This window comes from Hyperolius riggenbachi, chromosome 7 (genome assembly GCF_040937935.1).
Source record: "Hyperolius riggenbachi isolate aHypRig1 chromosome 7, aHypRig1.pri, whole genome shotgun sequence".
NCBI lineage: Eukaryota > Metazoa > Chordata > Amphibia > Anura > Hyperoliidae > Hyperolius > Hyperolius riggenbachi.
This window is the reverse complement of record NC_090652.1, coordinates 49,929,541-49,943,537: the sequence shown is the minus strand read 5'-3', so window position 1 is coordinate 49,943,537 and position 13,997 is coordinate 49,929,541. Positions and strand designations below refer to the sequence as shown.

Genomic DNA, 13,997 nt, shown 5'->3' with positions numbered 1-13,997 from the left:
CACACCAAGAAGTAAGTAAAATACACAGAGCTCGGGAATTCTGACTGTGTGTGCAGCAAAGCCGGCGGCTTCGGAGCAGGAGAAATGATTTATTTTGACATGCAGCCTCTTATCTCACTCAGGTCTTGCCATCCTTTTATCCTTCTGATTTTTTACCGCCCTAGGCCATGGCCTTTGTGGCCTTTCCTGAAATTCGGCCCTGACTATAGGTAGGTAGGCATAGGTAGGACCCCTAGTATAGGTAGGTAGGTAGGTGTCCCCGTATAGCTAAGTAGGTGCCCCAGTAGTTAGGTAGGCATAGGTAGGTGTCCCAGTATAGATAGTTAGGCAGGGCCTGGCTGGCACAGTAATAACAATTACCAAGGTCCAGCTGCAACAGATAGGGCTATATAATGTCAGTGAGCAACACAAAAAAAAAAAAAAAAAAAAACACGTCAGGAAAACATTAGCTCTCAAAAGAGCTGTTGAGGGGGTGCTATTTTAGCAATAACAATCAGCCAGGAGCAAGCCAAGAGCCTAACTAATCTTTCCCTAGGAGAAAAAATCTGCAGCAGCTCTCCCTAGTCTGTCTATTTGCAGCAGGCGCACGAGTGAGTGTCATGGCCAGCGAGCCTGCCTTATATAAGGGGGGGCTCAAGGGCTTAGTGTAGCCTGAATGGCTACAATGTGCCTGCTGACTGAGATGCAGAGGGTCAAAGTTGACCCTCATAGTGCATTATGGGGCGAATCGAACTTCCGCAAAAGTTCGCCTGGTCCAGGCAAATACGAACCCCCAAAGTTCGCCTGGAACCGTTCGGCCCATCTCTAATGATCGCACAGCACCTGACAATTTACTCATTTGCTTCATTTAATGTTCTCACATAACATGCTTCAGCTCAACACAATAGCACACTGGCTGGCTGTGAGTCTGTGACAAACAAACTGCTGCTCACCCTCAGCCACTCCATTCCTCCCTTCTGCTGTGCAAGTCAAATGAAACACTGCTGCACTCCTGCCTCTCCCCTCCTCACTCACTGTCAGACTCCTCACACAGCACAACAAGCTGCTTTTCCCCAATGATGAGCTCTTCACCTCGCTCTCCTCTTGTTTCTCCTCCTGCTCTGACTGCATGCTGTAAGTGTAAACACAGTACAAACATGCTGCCCCTGTAATATCTGCGCCTTATGCAAATGTTTCACCTTGCTTCATGAGAGAACTGGCCCTGTATGCTGTTAGTGTAAACTCAGTACAAAAGTGCTGCCCCTGTAATCCAGGGCTGTGGAGTCTGACTCAAGGAGTCAGTCGGGGCAATTTTGGGCACCCGGAGTCGGAGTTGGAATCGGGAGTCGTGGTTTCATAAACTGAGGAGTCGGAGTCGGAAGATTTTTGTACAAAATCCAGAGTCCTGTTAAGTATTAGACTAAGGAGTCGGAGTTGAGGAGTCGGAGTCAGGGCCATTTTGGGTACCCGGAGTCTAAGTCGGAGTCGTGGTTTCATAAACTGAGTCGGAGTTGAAGTCGGAAGATTTTTGTACCGACTCCACAGCCCTGCTGTAATCTCTGTGCCTGATGCAAAAGTTTCATCTTGCTTCATGAGAGAACTGGACCTGGCCACAGTGTTTCAATGGATTCGAGGTTAAAAACTGACCTACAGTCCCTTTCACATTTGTTAACCGAGGACTACATGTACATTAAAAAAAGGAAAGTTTTTGAGGTCAATATTTTCTGCTTGTAGTAGATTAGGTCTTAAGGGACTTGTGGAGGTAGCAAGAAATTTGGGTACTGTCAGCTAGTGGACGTTTAATGCAGATATCCTTAGAGGAGTTATCAGGGAATTTTATCAAAATGAGGTTTACTCACCTGGGGCTTTCTCCAGCCCTTTGCAGCCGACTGTCCCACGCCGACCGCTCCGCTCCCCGCCGCTGTCCCGGTCTCCCAGCACGGTGCAGAGGCCGACTGTAGTTCTGCGCCTGCGCAGTGCGCCGGGGATCACGTGGCGATGATTGACAGCGGCAGCTCGTGCAGGCGCAGTAAGGCCGACCCCGCGGTAGGCCTCTGCACCGTGCTGGGTGACCGGGACAGCGGCGGGGAGCAGAGCGGTCGGCGTGGGACAGTCGGCTACAAGGGGCTGGAGAAAGCCCCATGTGAGTAAAGCTCCTTTTGATAAAATTCCCTGATAACTCCTTTAATATGGTGCACAAAAGCAGAAATTTGGGCACCACGATAAATATAGTTTTCAACATTAGAACATTAAAGTTATGTTATGGTTTTGAAACTTGCAATGTTCTAGTTTTTGTCATATTATTTCATTTGTATGTACAAATTTTATGTTATCAAATATGTTATCGTTTTTACATTTGTAAGGGTATTTGTGCTGGGGGGTGGTTAGGATTAGGCACCAATGGGGGGGTGTTAGGGTTAGGCACCGCCAGGGGAGGTCTTATGGTAAGACACCATCATGGGGGGGGGGGGGGAGAGGGATGTTAGGGTTAGACACCACCTGGGGGTTCTTAGGGTTAGGCACCACCAGGGGAGGGTTCTGTGTGAGAGTAGGGACAGGTTAAGATCTATTTTTGAATAATCAAACGTTTTTTAACCACTTTCGGATTTCCCAGACGCTTAACTACGCCCCTATTGACTTAATGAGCGGATCAGGGGCGTTGATAAACGCCCCTGCCGCTATTGTGCTGTGCGGACACGATCGCGCGCGTGCACGCGCGCGCTCCCGCGCGCCCCCGCTCCCGCGCGCTCCCGCCCGCGGGTGCGCGCCCCGTGCGTGCACATGCGCGTGCACCAGCTTCATTTATCTCTGGGTGGGATTGATGAATGGGAGTAATTACTCCCATCACCAATTAGATGCCTGTAACCATGAATGAGCACTGCTATAAGCCAATAGCAGTGCTCATTCATTTGTGAGGTTTACAAACAATGTTGCCAGCACTTGAGAAGATACAGTTACCTTGTAATCACTCCTGAGAGGATTACAAGGTAACTGGATCTTCTTTACTTGTATTCTGACTGCCACCTAGTGGATTTTATAAATAAACCAGGACTTATAAATAAATATACCAGGACTATATACCCCTGATCTACCCTGATCAACCCTGATCAACCCTGATCTAATCCTAGCCTCCCTTGCTTTTTTTATGGTTGGAAATATAGAAATAGTGTATCTTTTCATTTTTTTCTCTTTTTTCTTTTTAAAATGCATAGAGAATAACATTATTACTAAAATAAAATATCACCCTTGAAAAGCCTAATTTGTGGCGAAAAAAACAAGCTATAGATCATTCACATGTGATGAGTAGCAATAAAGTTATCAGTGAATGAATGGGAGGAGCGCTGAAATGTAAAAGTTGTTTTGGTTTTAAGGGAAGAAAACCTGTGATCCTGAAGTGGTTAAAGTAAATATCTTTTCATTTTATTTTCCCATCTGTTGTAAAACGGTACTTATCATTTACATGTTTTCGGCTTCACTTTGCGCCCACTTGAAAATGATTTTTATCCTTTACTATGATTCCGTTTTTCACCCACGCCCGTTTTTTGCTCGTGCCTCTATTTCATGCACACCTTGTGGAAAATGTTCTGCCTATTCTTAGTAGGCTAAAAAGCGTGTACAATCCTTCAGGTCAGCAGCTCAGACTGTTTGGTGAGTAACGGCCCTAATGGCATCTTCTATGGTTGTCAGCAGACCCGTCAGACGGGATTCCAGACCACACTCTATAATAATACAGTATAAGCCCTGCGACCTTTCAGGCATACAGGCATAGCAGGACCTGTCACGTCATCAAGTGATCATCACAATGCTGCCTCACTACCGGTGAAACAACAATATACTTTAACCATTTCAGCCGCCCAGACGTGATGCTCACGACCGGGCGGCTGCTCTGCTTTGGCGCGCTCCCGTGCACGATCGCGGGTGCGCCCCCGTGCTGTCCCCCGGTAGCCCTGGGATCAGTGAATGGGAACATGGTTCCCGATCACCGATCCGTGTCCACAGTAGAAAAACCGAAGTGCTCTTACAAGAGGCTTCAGTTATTCTGCGTGTAAAATTTTCTGCGTCCTCATTGTGCTTCCAGTTAGCGAGAAGCACAAGGAGAAAAAAAAAACTCAATGTGGCCATCTTGTGGCCAAATAGTGAAACTACTGTACATCTACATATTTTTTACATTACAATTTACACATATAACATTAAAATTTACTGTTTATTTCCCACTCCAAAATATTACCCAAATAAAAAAAAAAAAAAAATTTACAATAAAAAAAAAAAAAACATAAATAGTTACCTAAGGGTCTGAAGTTTTTAAATATGTATGTGAAGGGGGTATACGACGAACATTTTTTTTTAATTATAAGCTTGTAAATAGTGATGGACGCAAAATGGAAAAAATGCACCTTTAATTCCAAATAAAATATTGGTGCCATACATTGTGATAGGGACAAAATTTAAATGGTGTCATAACCGAGACAAACAGTAAAATAAAATACATAGGTTTTAATTATGGTAGCGTGGATTATTTTAAAGCTATAATTGCCAAAACTGAGAAATGATGATTTTTTTCCATTTTTTCTTACTAATCCTGTTAAAATGCATTTATAAAAAATTAATTCTTAGCAAAATGTACCACCCAAAGAAAGTAGTGATAAAGTTATTAGCAAATGAATGGGAGGTGAAAATTGCTCTGATGCATAAGGTGAAAAATCCCCGCGGGCCAAAATGGTTAAAGAGAGACTGCAGTGAAAATTAGATAATGAATAAAAAAAATTTCTACAATAATACTTTATAAATTTGGTGATTGTTCGCTCATTGTAAAATCTTTGCTCATTGTAAAATCTTTAGCATTGGCGAATTATCTCTGCGGAATGTTTTTACTTTTACTGAGTTCTAAAGCCAGTAGAAAATATACCTGGTCTTCCACAATGCTCAAGGGGGGGGGGGGGGGGGGGGGGAAACACGGACGGATGCTTAATAAACATCCTAAGCTAAGCCTCAGTGGGTGGGGTGGGTGGGGCTTCATAATGATATGCAGCAATCCAACTGTTGTAGAAGAAATAAACAAAATAAAACGATAAAAAATAAATTTAGTGGAGAACAGATAAATCCCCAAAACATACAGATATGTTAATTGCCTTCCCCCTAAATTGCTGATCAGTGAATAATGGCGCACAGCGCCTATGCATAAAAAATGGCGCTGCATTAAAAAGATACGCTTATCGCTATTTATCGTTAGTACTGCATAATAATGGCGCACAGGGAAAAAAGAAGAAAAACGGCACACACTAACGTTGTTTATCAATAGTGGCACACACTAACGTTATTTATCAATAGTGGCACACACTAACGTTATTTATCAATAGTGGCACACACTAACGTTATTTACCAATAGTGGCACACACTAACGTTATTTATCAATAGTGCCGTTCATATGCCAAACAGCAGACGTTATTGCCCCACAGTAATGTTATTTATCAATAGCGCCCTACATAAGCCAAACTGCAGAAGTTATTTAACTGCAAAACGGGGAATGGATTTAATGTAACACTGTCAAGGTTAGGGTTAGGCACCACCAGGGGAGATTTAGGGTTAGGCACCACGCCACCACCAGGGGGGTGGTTAGGGTTTGGCACCACCAGGGGGGTGGTTAGGGTTAGGCACCACCAGGGGGTGTTTACGGTTATGCACCACCCGGGGGGTGCTTAGGGTTAGACACCACCAGGGGGGTGCTTAGGGTTAGGCACCACCAGGGGGGTGCTTAGGCTTAGGCACCACCAGGGGGGTGCTTAGGGTTAGGCACCACCAGGGCTGTGCTTAGGGTTAGGCACCACCAGGGGGGTGCTTAGGGTTAGGCACCACCAGGGGGGTGCTTAGAGTTAGGCACCACCAGGGGGGTGCTTAGGGTTAGGCACCACCAGGTGGGTGCTTAGGGTTAGGCACCACCAGGTGGGTGCTTAGGGTTAGGCACCAGCAGGGGGGTGCTTAGGGTTAGGCACCACCAGGGGGGTGCTTAGGGTTAGGCACCACCAGGGGGGGTGGTTAGGGGTAGGCACCACCAGGGGGGGTTAGGGATAGGTACAGAGAGCGTTCTGTGTGTTAACGCTAAATAACGATAAGGCTTTAACGCTAAATAACGATAAGCGACAAACTGATTAGCAGCAACACCGTGCGCCATTAATCTCAGGCGCCATTTTGAGATGGATCCCTAAATTGGCTCTCCTGCCTTCTACACTGTGCTGCTTCTTCTTCTTCCTCTCCTACTCTTGTGTCCCCCTTGTGTCTTTAGTATCCTCCTGGTATTGTGATCTTCAGACAGAGAAAAACAACAGCTATTTGTAAATATATGGGCATGTTCTTTGGGTGGTCTAGTGGCATTATTGCCTAGTTGGCAAGGCTACAAAACCCTCATAAGAAACTTGGGTGTTGTATAATCCTATGTATTATATTGTTGTGGAATGTAATTGTTACACGGTATGAAACGTATTTGTCATTGTTTTTATGTTATTAATAGGTTCCCTCGTTTTATTTGATGCAGTATGAATAAAGGGTTGCCTTCTTTTTCTTGATTCAGTTTAGGTTGTATTTCATGTATGTGTTTTTGTTCTTTTTAGACTCAATTTGTTGCAGTTGCTTTGCACAGCGGCTACAACCTCTTCACAGACTGCCCATTCCCTGATGGGTTTAACATAGCTGTTTTTACCTACGTCATCACCCTCATTATACTCTTCCTCAACTTCTACTATCAGACCTACTTCCGCCGCCAAGCCCAGAAGAAGAAGGAGTGAGCATTCCACAATCATTAACATGCAAGCACCTCCCCCGCGGAGCAGGCTAAGAACTGTTATCCAACTGACCGCATGAAGGATGACCGAGAAAGGGTTCTAAGAGTTGTATGAGGGTAACCTGGCCACAAGAGGCTTCTACTGTCATAAAGGAACAGTTAACTCCTGGAGGAAGATTCTGTTGCTTGCAGAGGACACACCTAGCCTGGACATCCACAAAAGTGTATTGGCTCTTAAAATACTTGAAGAGATGCTTTCCTACACATCCCCCAGCCTCCCCTCCCACTTACAAAATGTATCATTTTCAGGGACAAGGACCTGGAAGCCCCCTTGGTAATAACGGGGCCATCTGATAGCCGCCCGCTCCATTCGCCCAATTGCATAAACACGAACATGAGAAAATGTAATTTATTGCACTAAAAAAACAAATAACAAACACTTGCTTTTCAAAAATAATTAGATGTCCCCAAAAATAGTTTTAGTGTTAATCACATTGGCAATGCAATCAGGTGTCATTGACATTGTCCGGCAATGTAATCCAGTGTCAGGCGCATTGTCAGTCCATATAATCCAGTGTGGGCCACAATGCTCGATTCCCACTGATATGTATGATGATCTCCAAGTGCTTAAAGGATACCCGAAGGGACATGTGACATGATGAGATAGACATGTATATGTACAGTGCCTAGCACACAAATAACTATGCTGTGTTCCTTTTTTTCTTTCTCTGCCTGAAAGAGTTAAACATCAGGTATGTAAGTGGCTGACTCAGTGCCGACTCAGACAGGAAGTGACTACAGTGTGACCCTCACTGATAAGACCTTCCAACTCCTAGCAGAAAATGGCTTCTGAGAGCAAGCAAGAGATAAAAAGGAGAATTTCTTATCAGTGAGTGTCACACTGTAGCCACTTCCTGTCTTCCTGTCAGGACTGAGTCAGCCACTTACATACCTGATATTTAACTCTTTCAAGCAGAGAAAGAAAAAAAAAGGAACACAGCCTAGTTATTTATGTGCTAGGCACTGTACATGCCCATGTCTATCTCATGTCACATGTCACTTCGGGTATCCTTTAAGGATGTATTTCACTAAAAACAACCAAGATAGTGATGTCCACTAGCATTTTCGATTTCTCACTATGAGCTAGTATTAGAAAGTGGACTCTACAAGGTAAAGATTAGGGCTGAGGACAGTCAACCTTTTTTTTTTAAGAATGTCCCCATTTTGCTAACCATAGGGTCCCCCAGGTTAAGGTAGCTAGCCTGGTTCTTCTAAAAAAAAATAAAAAAAAAAATAATAATAATATTGTTAAAGATTTTTGTCAAAATCTCTTGGCTTACCTGTAACCCCAGGGTTAGGCTACACAATAGAATAAGCCAGGCTTGTGGTGACAGTTTGTAACACAACAGTGTTAAAATGTATAAAATGTTTACCGCAATGGTAATATACCTTACTTGAGTTCCCTTATGGGCATAGGCGTAACAATCACCCCTGCAACTCCTGCCATTGCGGGGGGCCCAGAAGCTTTGGGGACCCCTTCTCCTCAATTGCAAGGGGAAGCCAATTAGCAAAAAACCTCCCCTAGTCCCCTATCGCTCACAAAAACGATCCCGCCACCTCCTCCCGCCATGCAGAGTAGCGGCAGCGTGTGTTATGGTTTCCTGCTTCCAGACGTTGCTTCACAGCAGAACACTCACTGTTGCCATTTACTGGCTCCCGATAACGTGACCCACATGGGTTTCGGAAAGAAGGGGGCCCCATTTTATCATTTTTGCAGGAGGGCCCTTTTAAGTCTAGTTATGCCCCTGCCCATGGGGATTGCTGCAATCAGAAAGGCTGGCAGCTACCTATTCCATGCAGTAGCTATTTTAACGAGGGCCATATCGAAGATCTTCAGCTTATTTTATAAGATACTCCTCCTTGGGGTTGGCCCTTTTGGAAAGTCTCGGTAGGTGCTTAAATTACATCTAAATCATTGACTGGCAAGAATGCCGTGGTCAGTCTCAGGCGGGGAGAAGGCGGAGCCAACCACGCTGCTGTGACTGACCTTTGTTTGGACTAGCCCATGATTGAGCAGATTCTGGAGCGGCATAGGACCACAGGCACACATGGGCCACCAAGCCTGGATCGAGAAGCACAGCTGGCTTTACCTTCAGGACGAGAGGCATCCCTAAAGCAAGCGCTTTATCTGCTTTGGAAATCTGAGGAGATCATATTCCATCATCATGTAATTTTCATCATTACTGTGGCCAGTACAGAGACAGGTGGTCCCCCAAACCCCCACATTCTGGCTACAAGTTAGAGATTTAGGTCTGAATTATTATTACTATTTATTGTATTTATAAAGTGCCAATATATTACGCAGTGCTGCACAATAGATAAATGGGTAGCATGCAAGGTAGGGCATACAAGGAGCTCACAACAAAACAAGATCATGCAAATGTCTTTGATAACAGTAGTTCAGTGTCATTGGTTATACTCAAAGCAGAGACTGTTCTGGACCACAAGAGGGGTGACAGACAGTGAGATTGCTTAATGGAAACACTAGCGAGGAGGGCCCTGCCCCGAGGCTTACAACGTGAAGGGTGGGGGTAGAGACAACAGGTGCGTCTGTTGAGTGGGTGCCCAGCAGAACGTATTATGGTGCTGATGTAGGGTGGTACGCGTGTATGAAAAGATGAGTCTTGAGGGCTTGTTTGAAGGTATTAAAGGTGGGTTGATAGCTAGTGGGAGCGAGTTCCAGAGAGTGGGGGCAGCCCTAGTAAAGTCCTGCAGTCGTACATGGGAGTGAGATATACGCGGTGCGACTAGGTGCAGGTCGTTGGAGGATCGGAGGGGGCGGGCTGCTATGAGCCTCTGGAAAAGATCAGAGATGTAGGTCGGACAGGTCCTGTGCACTGATATTTGTAGTCTAAGCACAGAATTTTGAAATTGATCCTAAAGCGGATGGGGAGCCAGTGGAGGGCTTTACAGAGGGGAGTCGTAGACAAGTTGACCCCAAAACTTTTCTTTACTGAGTCAGACTTACATTTCTCGAATTATAGCTGAGGATAAACAGCAAATGGTAAACACGAGAGGGAAAGTGCAGGTTTATTGTGGGAAGTACTGTATGTTGCAACACTGTAACAAGTAAATGAGAGGTTTGTCTGCATTTTCTGAATGTTATTTATGTAACATTGCTGTTTAAAGGACTTACGAGCTGAAGCAACAAAAAAAAGTTAATTACCTTAGCTGAATGTCAGACCTCAGGGCAGACGGATCGTGCCTCCCTTGCTATTTGTAGATGCTCTGTTATGTTAATCCAGCTATCATTAGTGGCCCCGACCCTGGCCACGGTCGCCATAGCTCATGACGATTAGAATCTTAAAACTCCTCTGCCTACAGCCCTGGAAGCGCACATTGTCGCTCGGTATACTGTTATACGTCGTGTGGGCGTCACCACATGACAGCCCACATGACTGACTGCACTTCGAGCCGGCCGTGCCCCCTCAGCACAGAATACCAGCGCTGAGCGAGGGAGGGCGTTACCTAGCTACAGGATTTGTTTACTGCAGATTTGCAGAGTACTTTATTTTATTCAAATCTGCAGTAAACAAGTCCTGTAGCTAGGTAACGTCCTCCCTCGCTCAGCGCTGGTATTCTGTGCTGAGGGGGCACGGCTGGCTCGAAGTGCAGTCAGTCATGTGGGCTGTCATGTGGTGACGCCCACACGACGTATAACAGTATACCGAGCGACAATGTGCGCTCCCAGGGCTGTAGGCAGAGGAGTTTTAAAGCGGCGATTCTAATCGTCATGAGCTATGGCGACCCTGGCCAGGGTCGGGGCCACTAATGATAGCTGGATTAACATAACAGATGGTCTACAAATAGCAAGGGAGGCACGATCCGTCTGCCCTGAGGTCTGACATTCAGCTAAGGTAATTAACTTTTTTTTGTTGCTTCAGCTCGTAAGTCCTTTAAGGGCCCGTTTCCACTAGAGCGAATCTGCATGCGTTTCCTGCGTGCAGATTCACATAGACAATACAAGTGGATGGGACTGTTTCCACTTGTCAGGATTTCTGAGCGTTTTTCTGTGCAGAAAAAAATCTGCAGGGCAGAGCCATCAGAATTTGCACATCGCCTTGCGCTGTGCGATTCGCATACAATGTATTTAATAGGGAATTTGCATGCGGTTTTGGTATGCAGAATTGTCATGCAAATTCGCATGCGAATTCGCATGGAATCAATGGAAAAGCACACAGGCCCTGCCATGGTTGAATTCGCATACATCGTCATCCATGCAAATTCGCATACAACCGCATGCGAAATTCGCATCCGCATGCGAATTCTTACTGCGGCAATTCCCACCGCACAAGTGGAAACGGGCCCTAAAGAAAACCTGATGCAAGATGTATATACCGAGGCTGCCATATTTCTTTCCATTTGAGCAATACCAGTTGCCTGGCAGCTCTGCTGATATTTTTGGCTGCAGTAGTGTCTGAATCACACTTCAAACCAGCATGCAGCTAATCTTGTCAGATCTAGCAGTAATGTCAGAAACACCTGATCTGCTGCATGCTTGTTCAGGGTTAATGGCTAAAAGTATTAGAGGCAGAGGATCAGCAGGACAGCCGGGCAACTAGTATTAGTTAAAAGGAAATCAGTATGGCAGCTTCCAAATCCCTCTTACTTCAGGTTCCCTTTAAAAATAATCTGTGATGTCATATCATGGATGAACATCATATTTTCACATTCCCCATAGACTTTAAGGCCTCTTTCACAGCAGGAAGTTGCGTTTTGATGCAACGTTAAAGTCGCAACTCAATGCCCCCAAAAAATCACAACACAACTTAATGCCCCGGTACGGTCTCATACAGTAGAGCATACAGGCAATGAAAAGTATGCTTCCAAGTCATTACTGAGCATGTGCAAACAGTCCAACGCAGCTAATAACGTGTATAACGCACAGCATGCAGCACTTTCACTTAACGTGCGGCGTTAGTCACCATCACAACATGTGCACTGTGAACGGGGCATTGATTTTTCATTGCAGTGAGTTATTCTGCGTTAAATGTTGGTTTAACGTGCGACTTTAACGTCCCACTGTGAAAGAAGGAAGGCAAACTTCTAAAACTTTCAGAGCATCTCTGCAGCCACAATTTCCTTAAAAAGTTTAAAAGAAAAAAAAAAAGTGTACCAAACCCGTACAGTGGCATGGTGGAGGAGGATCAAGTGTGAAATAGTTGCCAAAAAATACCTATTTTGCGCAAACACTTCGTTATTGGTTATTTTTAAAGAAATGTTAATGGCCACCGACTAGTGGTTAATAGCCAAGCCACCATACAAGCTAGAATCCCCAAATTTTCCAAAAAGATCATTTTGGAGAAAACCGATTTTAGGGCTTGTTCACACTACAAGAGGTTTTCTGGGCGCTTTGTGATTTTAAAAGCTCCTGCTAATGTTATCCTATGTAAGCGTTCACACTGGAGCGATGTGATTTTGTAAAAATCCCCCATAGCATTGCATTAGCAAGAGCTTTTAAAATGTCTGGCATTTAAAAAGCTCTTGGCCTGGAACCCACTGCAAAACGCTATCGCTAATCGCAAGCGCTAGCATTTTGTATGAGCAGTTTGTCAGCGGTTTTATGAACGTTTTAGGAAGTGATTTTACAAAGTGTATCAATTTGCCAGCGATTGTGTAGCGATTAGCGATTAGCATTTTAAAGTCTGATTGGTCCTTTCAATTAATTTTAATTTTGTTACAGTGTGTGGTAAGGTTAAAACGCTAGCAAAATCGCTCCATGCAGGTTTTAATGAGCGATTAAGCCAGCGTTTATATACTTTACATTGAAGCGCTAACGCTCCCAAAATGCTGCATGTCCTGCGTTTGCGATTTGAGGAATCGCAAACGCTCCAGTGGAAGTTGCCCCATCCATTAACATTAGCTGAGCGTTTTGGCAAAACCGTAGCGTTTTGAATCGCTCCAGAAATGCTCACAAAACCGCTCTTGTGGGTTCCAGCCCTTAAAGTGACTCTGTAACAAAAATTACAACGTTTTTTCTACCATCCTACAAGTTCCTAAACCTATTCTAATCTGTTCTGGCTCACTGCAGCACTTTGTACTATCACGGTCTCTGTAATAAATCAATGTATCTTTCCCCTGTCAGACTTGTCGGCCTGTGTCTGGAAGGCTGCCAACTCTTCCATGCTGGTCTGTTCCTCTCTGCACACTCCAGTATGTGTTTTATTTACATAAGCCAGCAGCTTCTCTGCTATCTTATCAGTGATAGAAGAGAGCTGGATAAAAATACTCCTCTGTTAGGCTGTGAAAGTAGCTGGCTGACACATACTGAGGAATTACAAACACAGGCACAGGCAGAGCTGTCTGCAGGAAGCCTGTAATGTTCAGTGCATGAGAGAAGAAGGGGACAGAAGGTAAACACACAAATGATCTTTTGAGATTCAAAAGGAAAGCTGTATACAGCCTGCTTGTGTTTGGATGTATTTTCCATGTGTGGACATATTATACATCAATCTACTTCCTGTTTTGACAGCCATTTTGTTTGTTTATAAACAAACTTTTTAAAACTGTTTTTGACTACTTTTAATGCGGCGGGGAGCGGCGAAATTGTGACAGAGGGTAATAGGAGATGTCCCCTAACACACTGGTATGTTTACTTTTGTGCGATTTTAACAATACAGATTCTCTTTAAAGTTCATGCACAGGGTGTGGGAAAGTGACTAAAACATACTTTAGCTGTTAATGGCAATGGTGATAGTCAAGTAGATACAAATAACTTCGAGTTGATGCAAATATATGCAGCTTGAAAATAACCAATCAAATCCTACCAAGGTAAAATTCGATTGGTTCATTTTCAAGCTGCATATATTTGCATACAATTTTGCATAAATTTGCATCATCTCGAACTTATTTGCATCTGCTTGACCATCACTAATGCTACGTACACACGTGCAATAACAATAGTTTACAAGGAACAATAATTACAAGACGAACAATATTGGAACGATTGGAATGCAACGATGGGATGCAGCAATCATCATACACATTTTAACGATTGTTCTCGCAGAAAAGAACGATCAGAGGGTAATGTTGCATACATATTTATATAAAAAAAAAAATAAAAAATAAAAACACACACAAACATGGGGTTACAATAGATACAAATATATGATCGTTAACTTGCAAACAAAGTTTATTTGAAATTTGTAATGTAACAATCTTTACAGGCAGCACTACACAGGAA

The 13,997-nt window shown here is 44.2% G+C and overlaps 1 protein-coding gene across 1 annotated transcript in view; it reads left to right on the top strand.

The window, feature by feature from the left end:
* The window catches only part of LOC137525512 (very long chain fatty acid elongase 4-like), a 59,013-nt gene extending 51,785 nt beyond the window's left edge, over positions 1–7,228 (top strand). The window contains exon 8 of the mRNA XM_068246637.1: positions 6,585–7,228. Within this exon, the coding sequence (XP_068102738.1) occupies positions 6,585–6,758 (174 nt within the window). The 3' untranslated portion in view covers positions 6,759–7,228. The remainder of the gene's footprint in view (positions 1–6,584) is intronic.
* Positions 7,229–13,997: the final 6,769 nt, after the last annotated feature.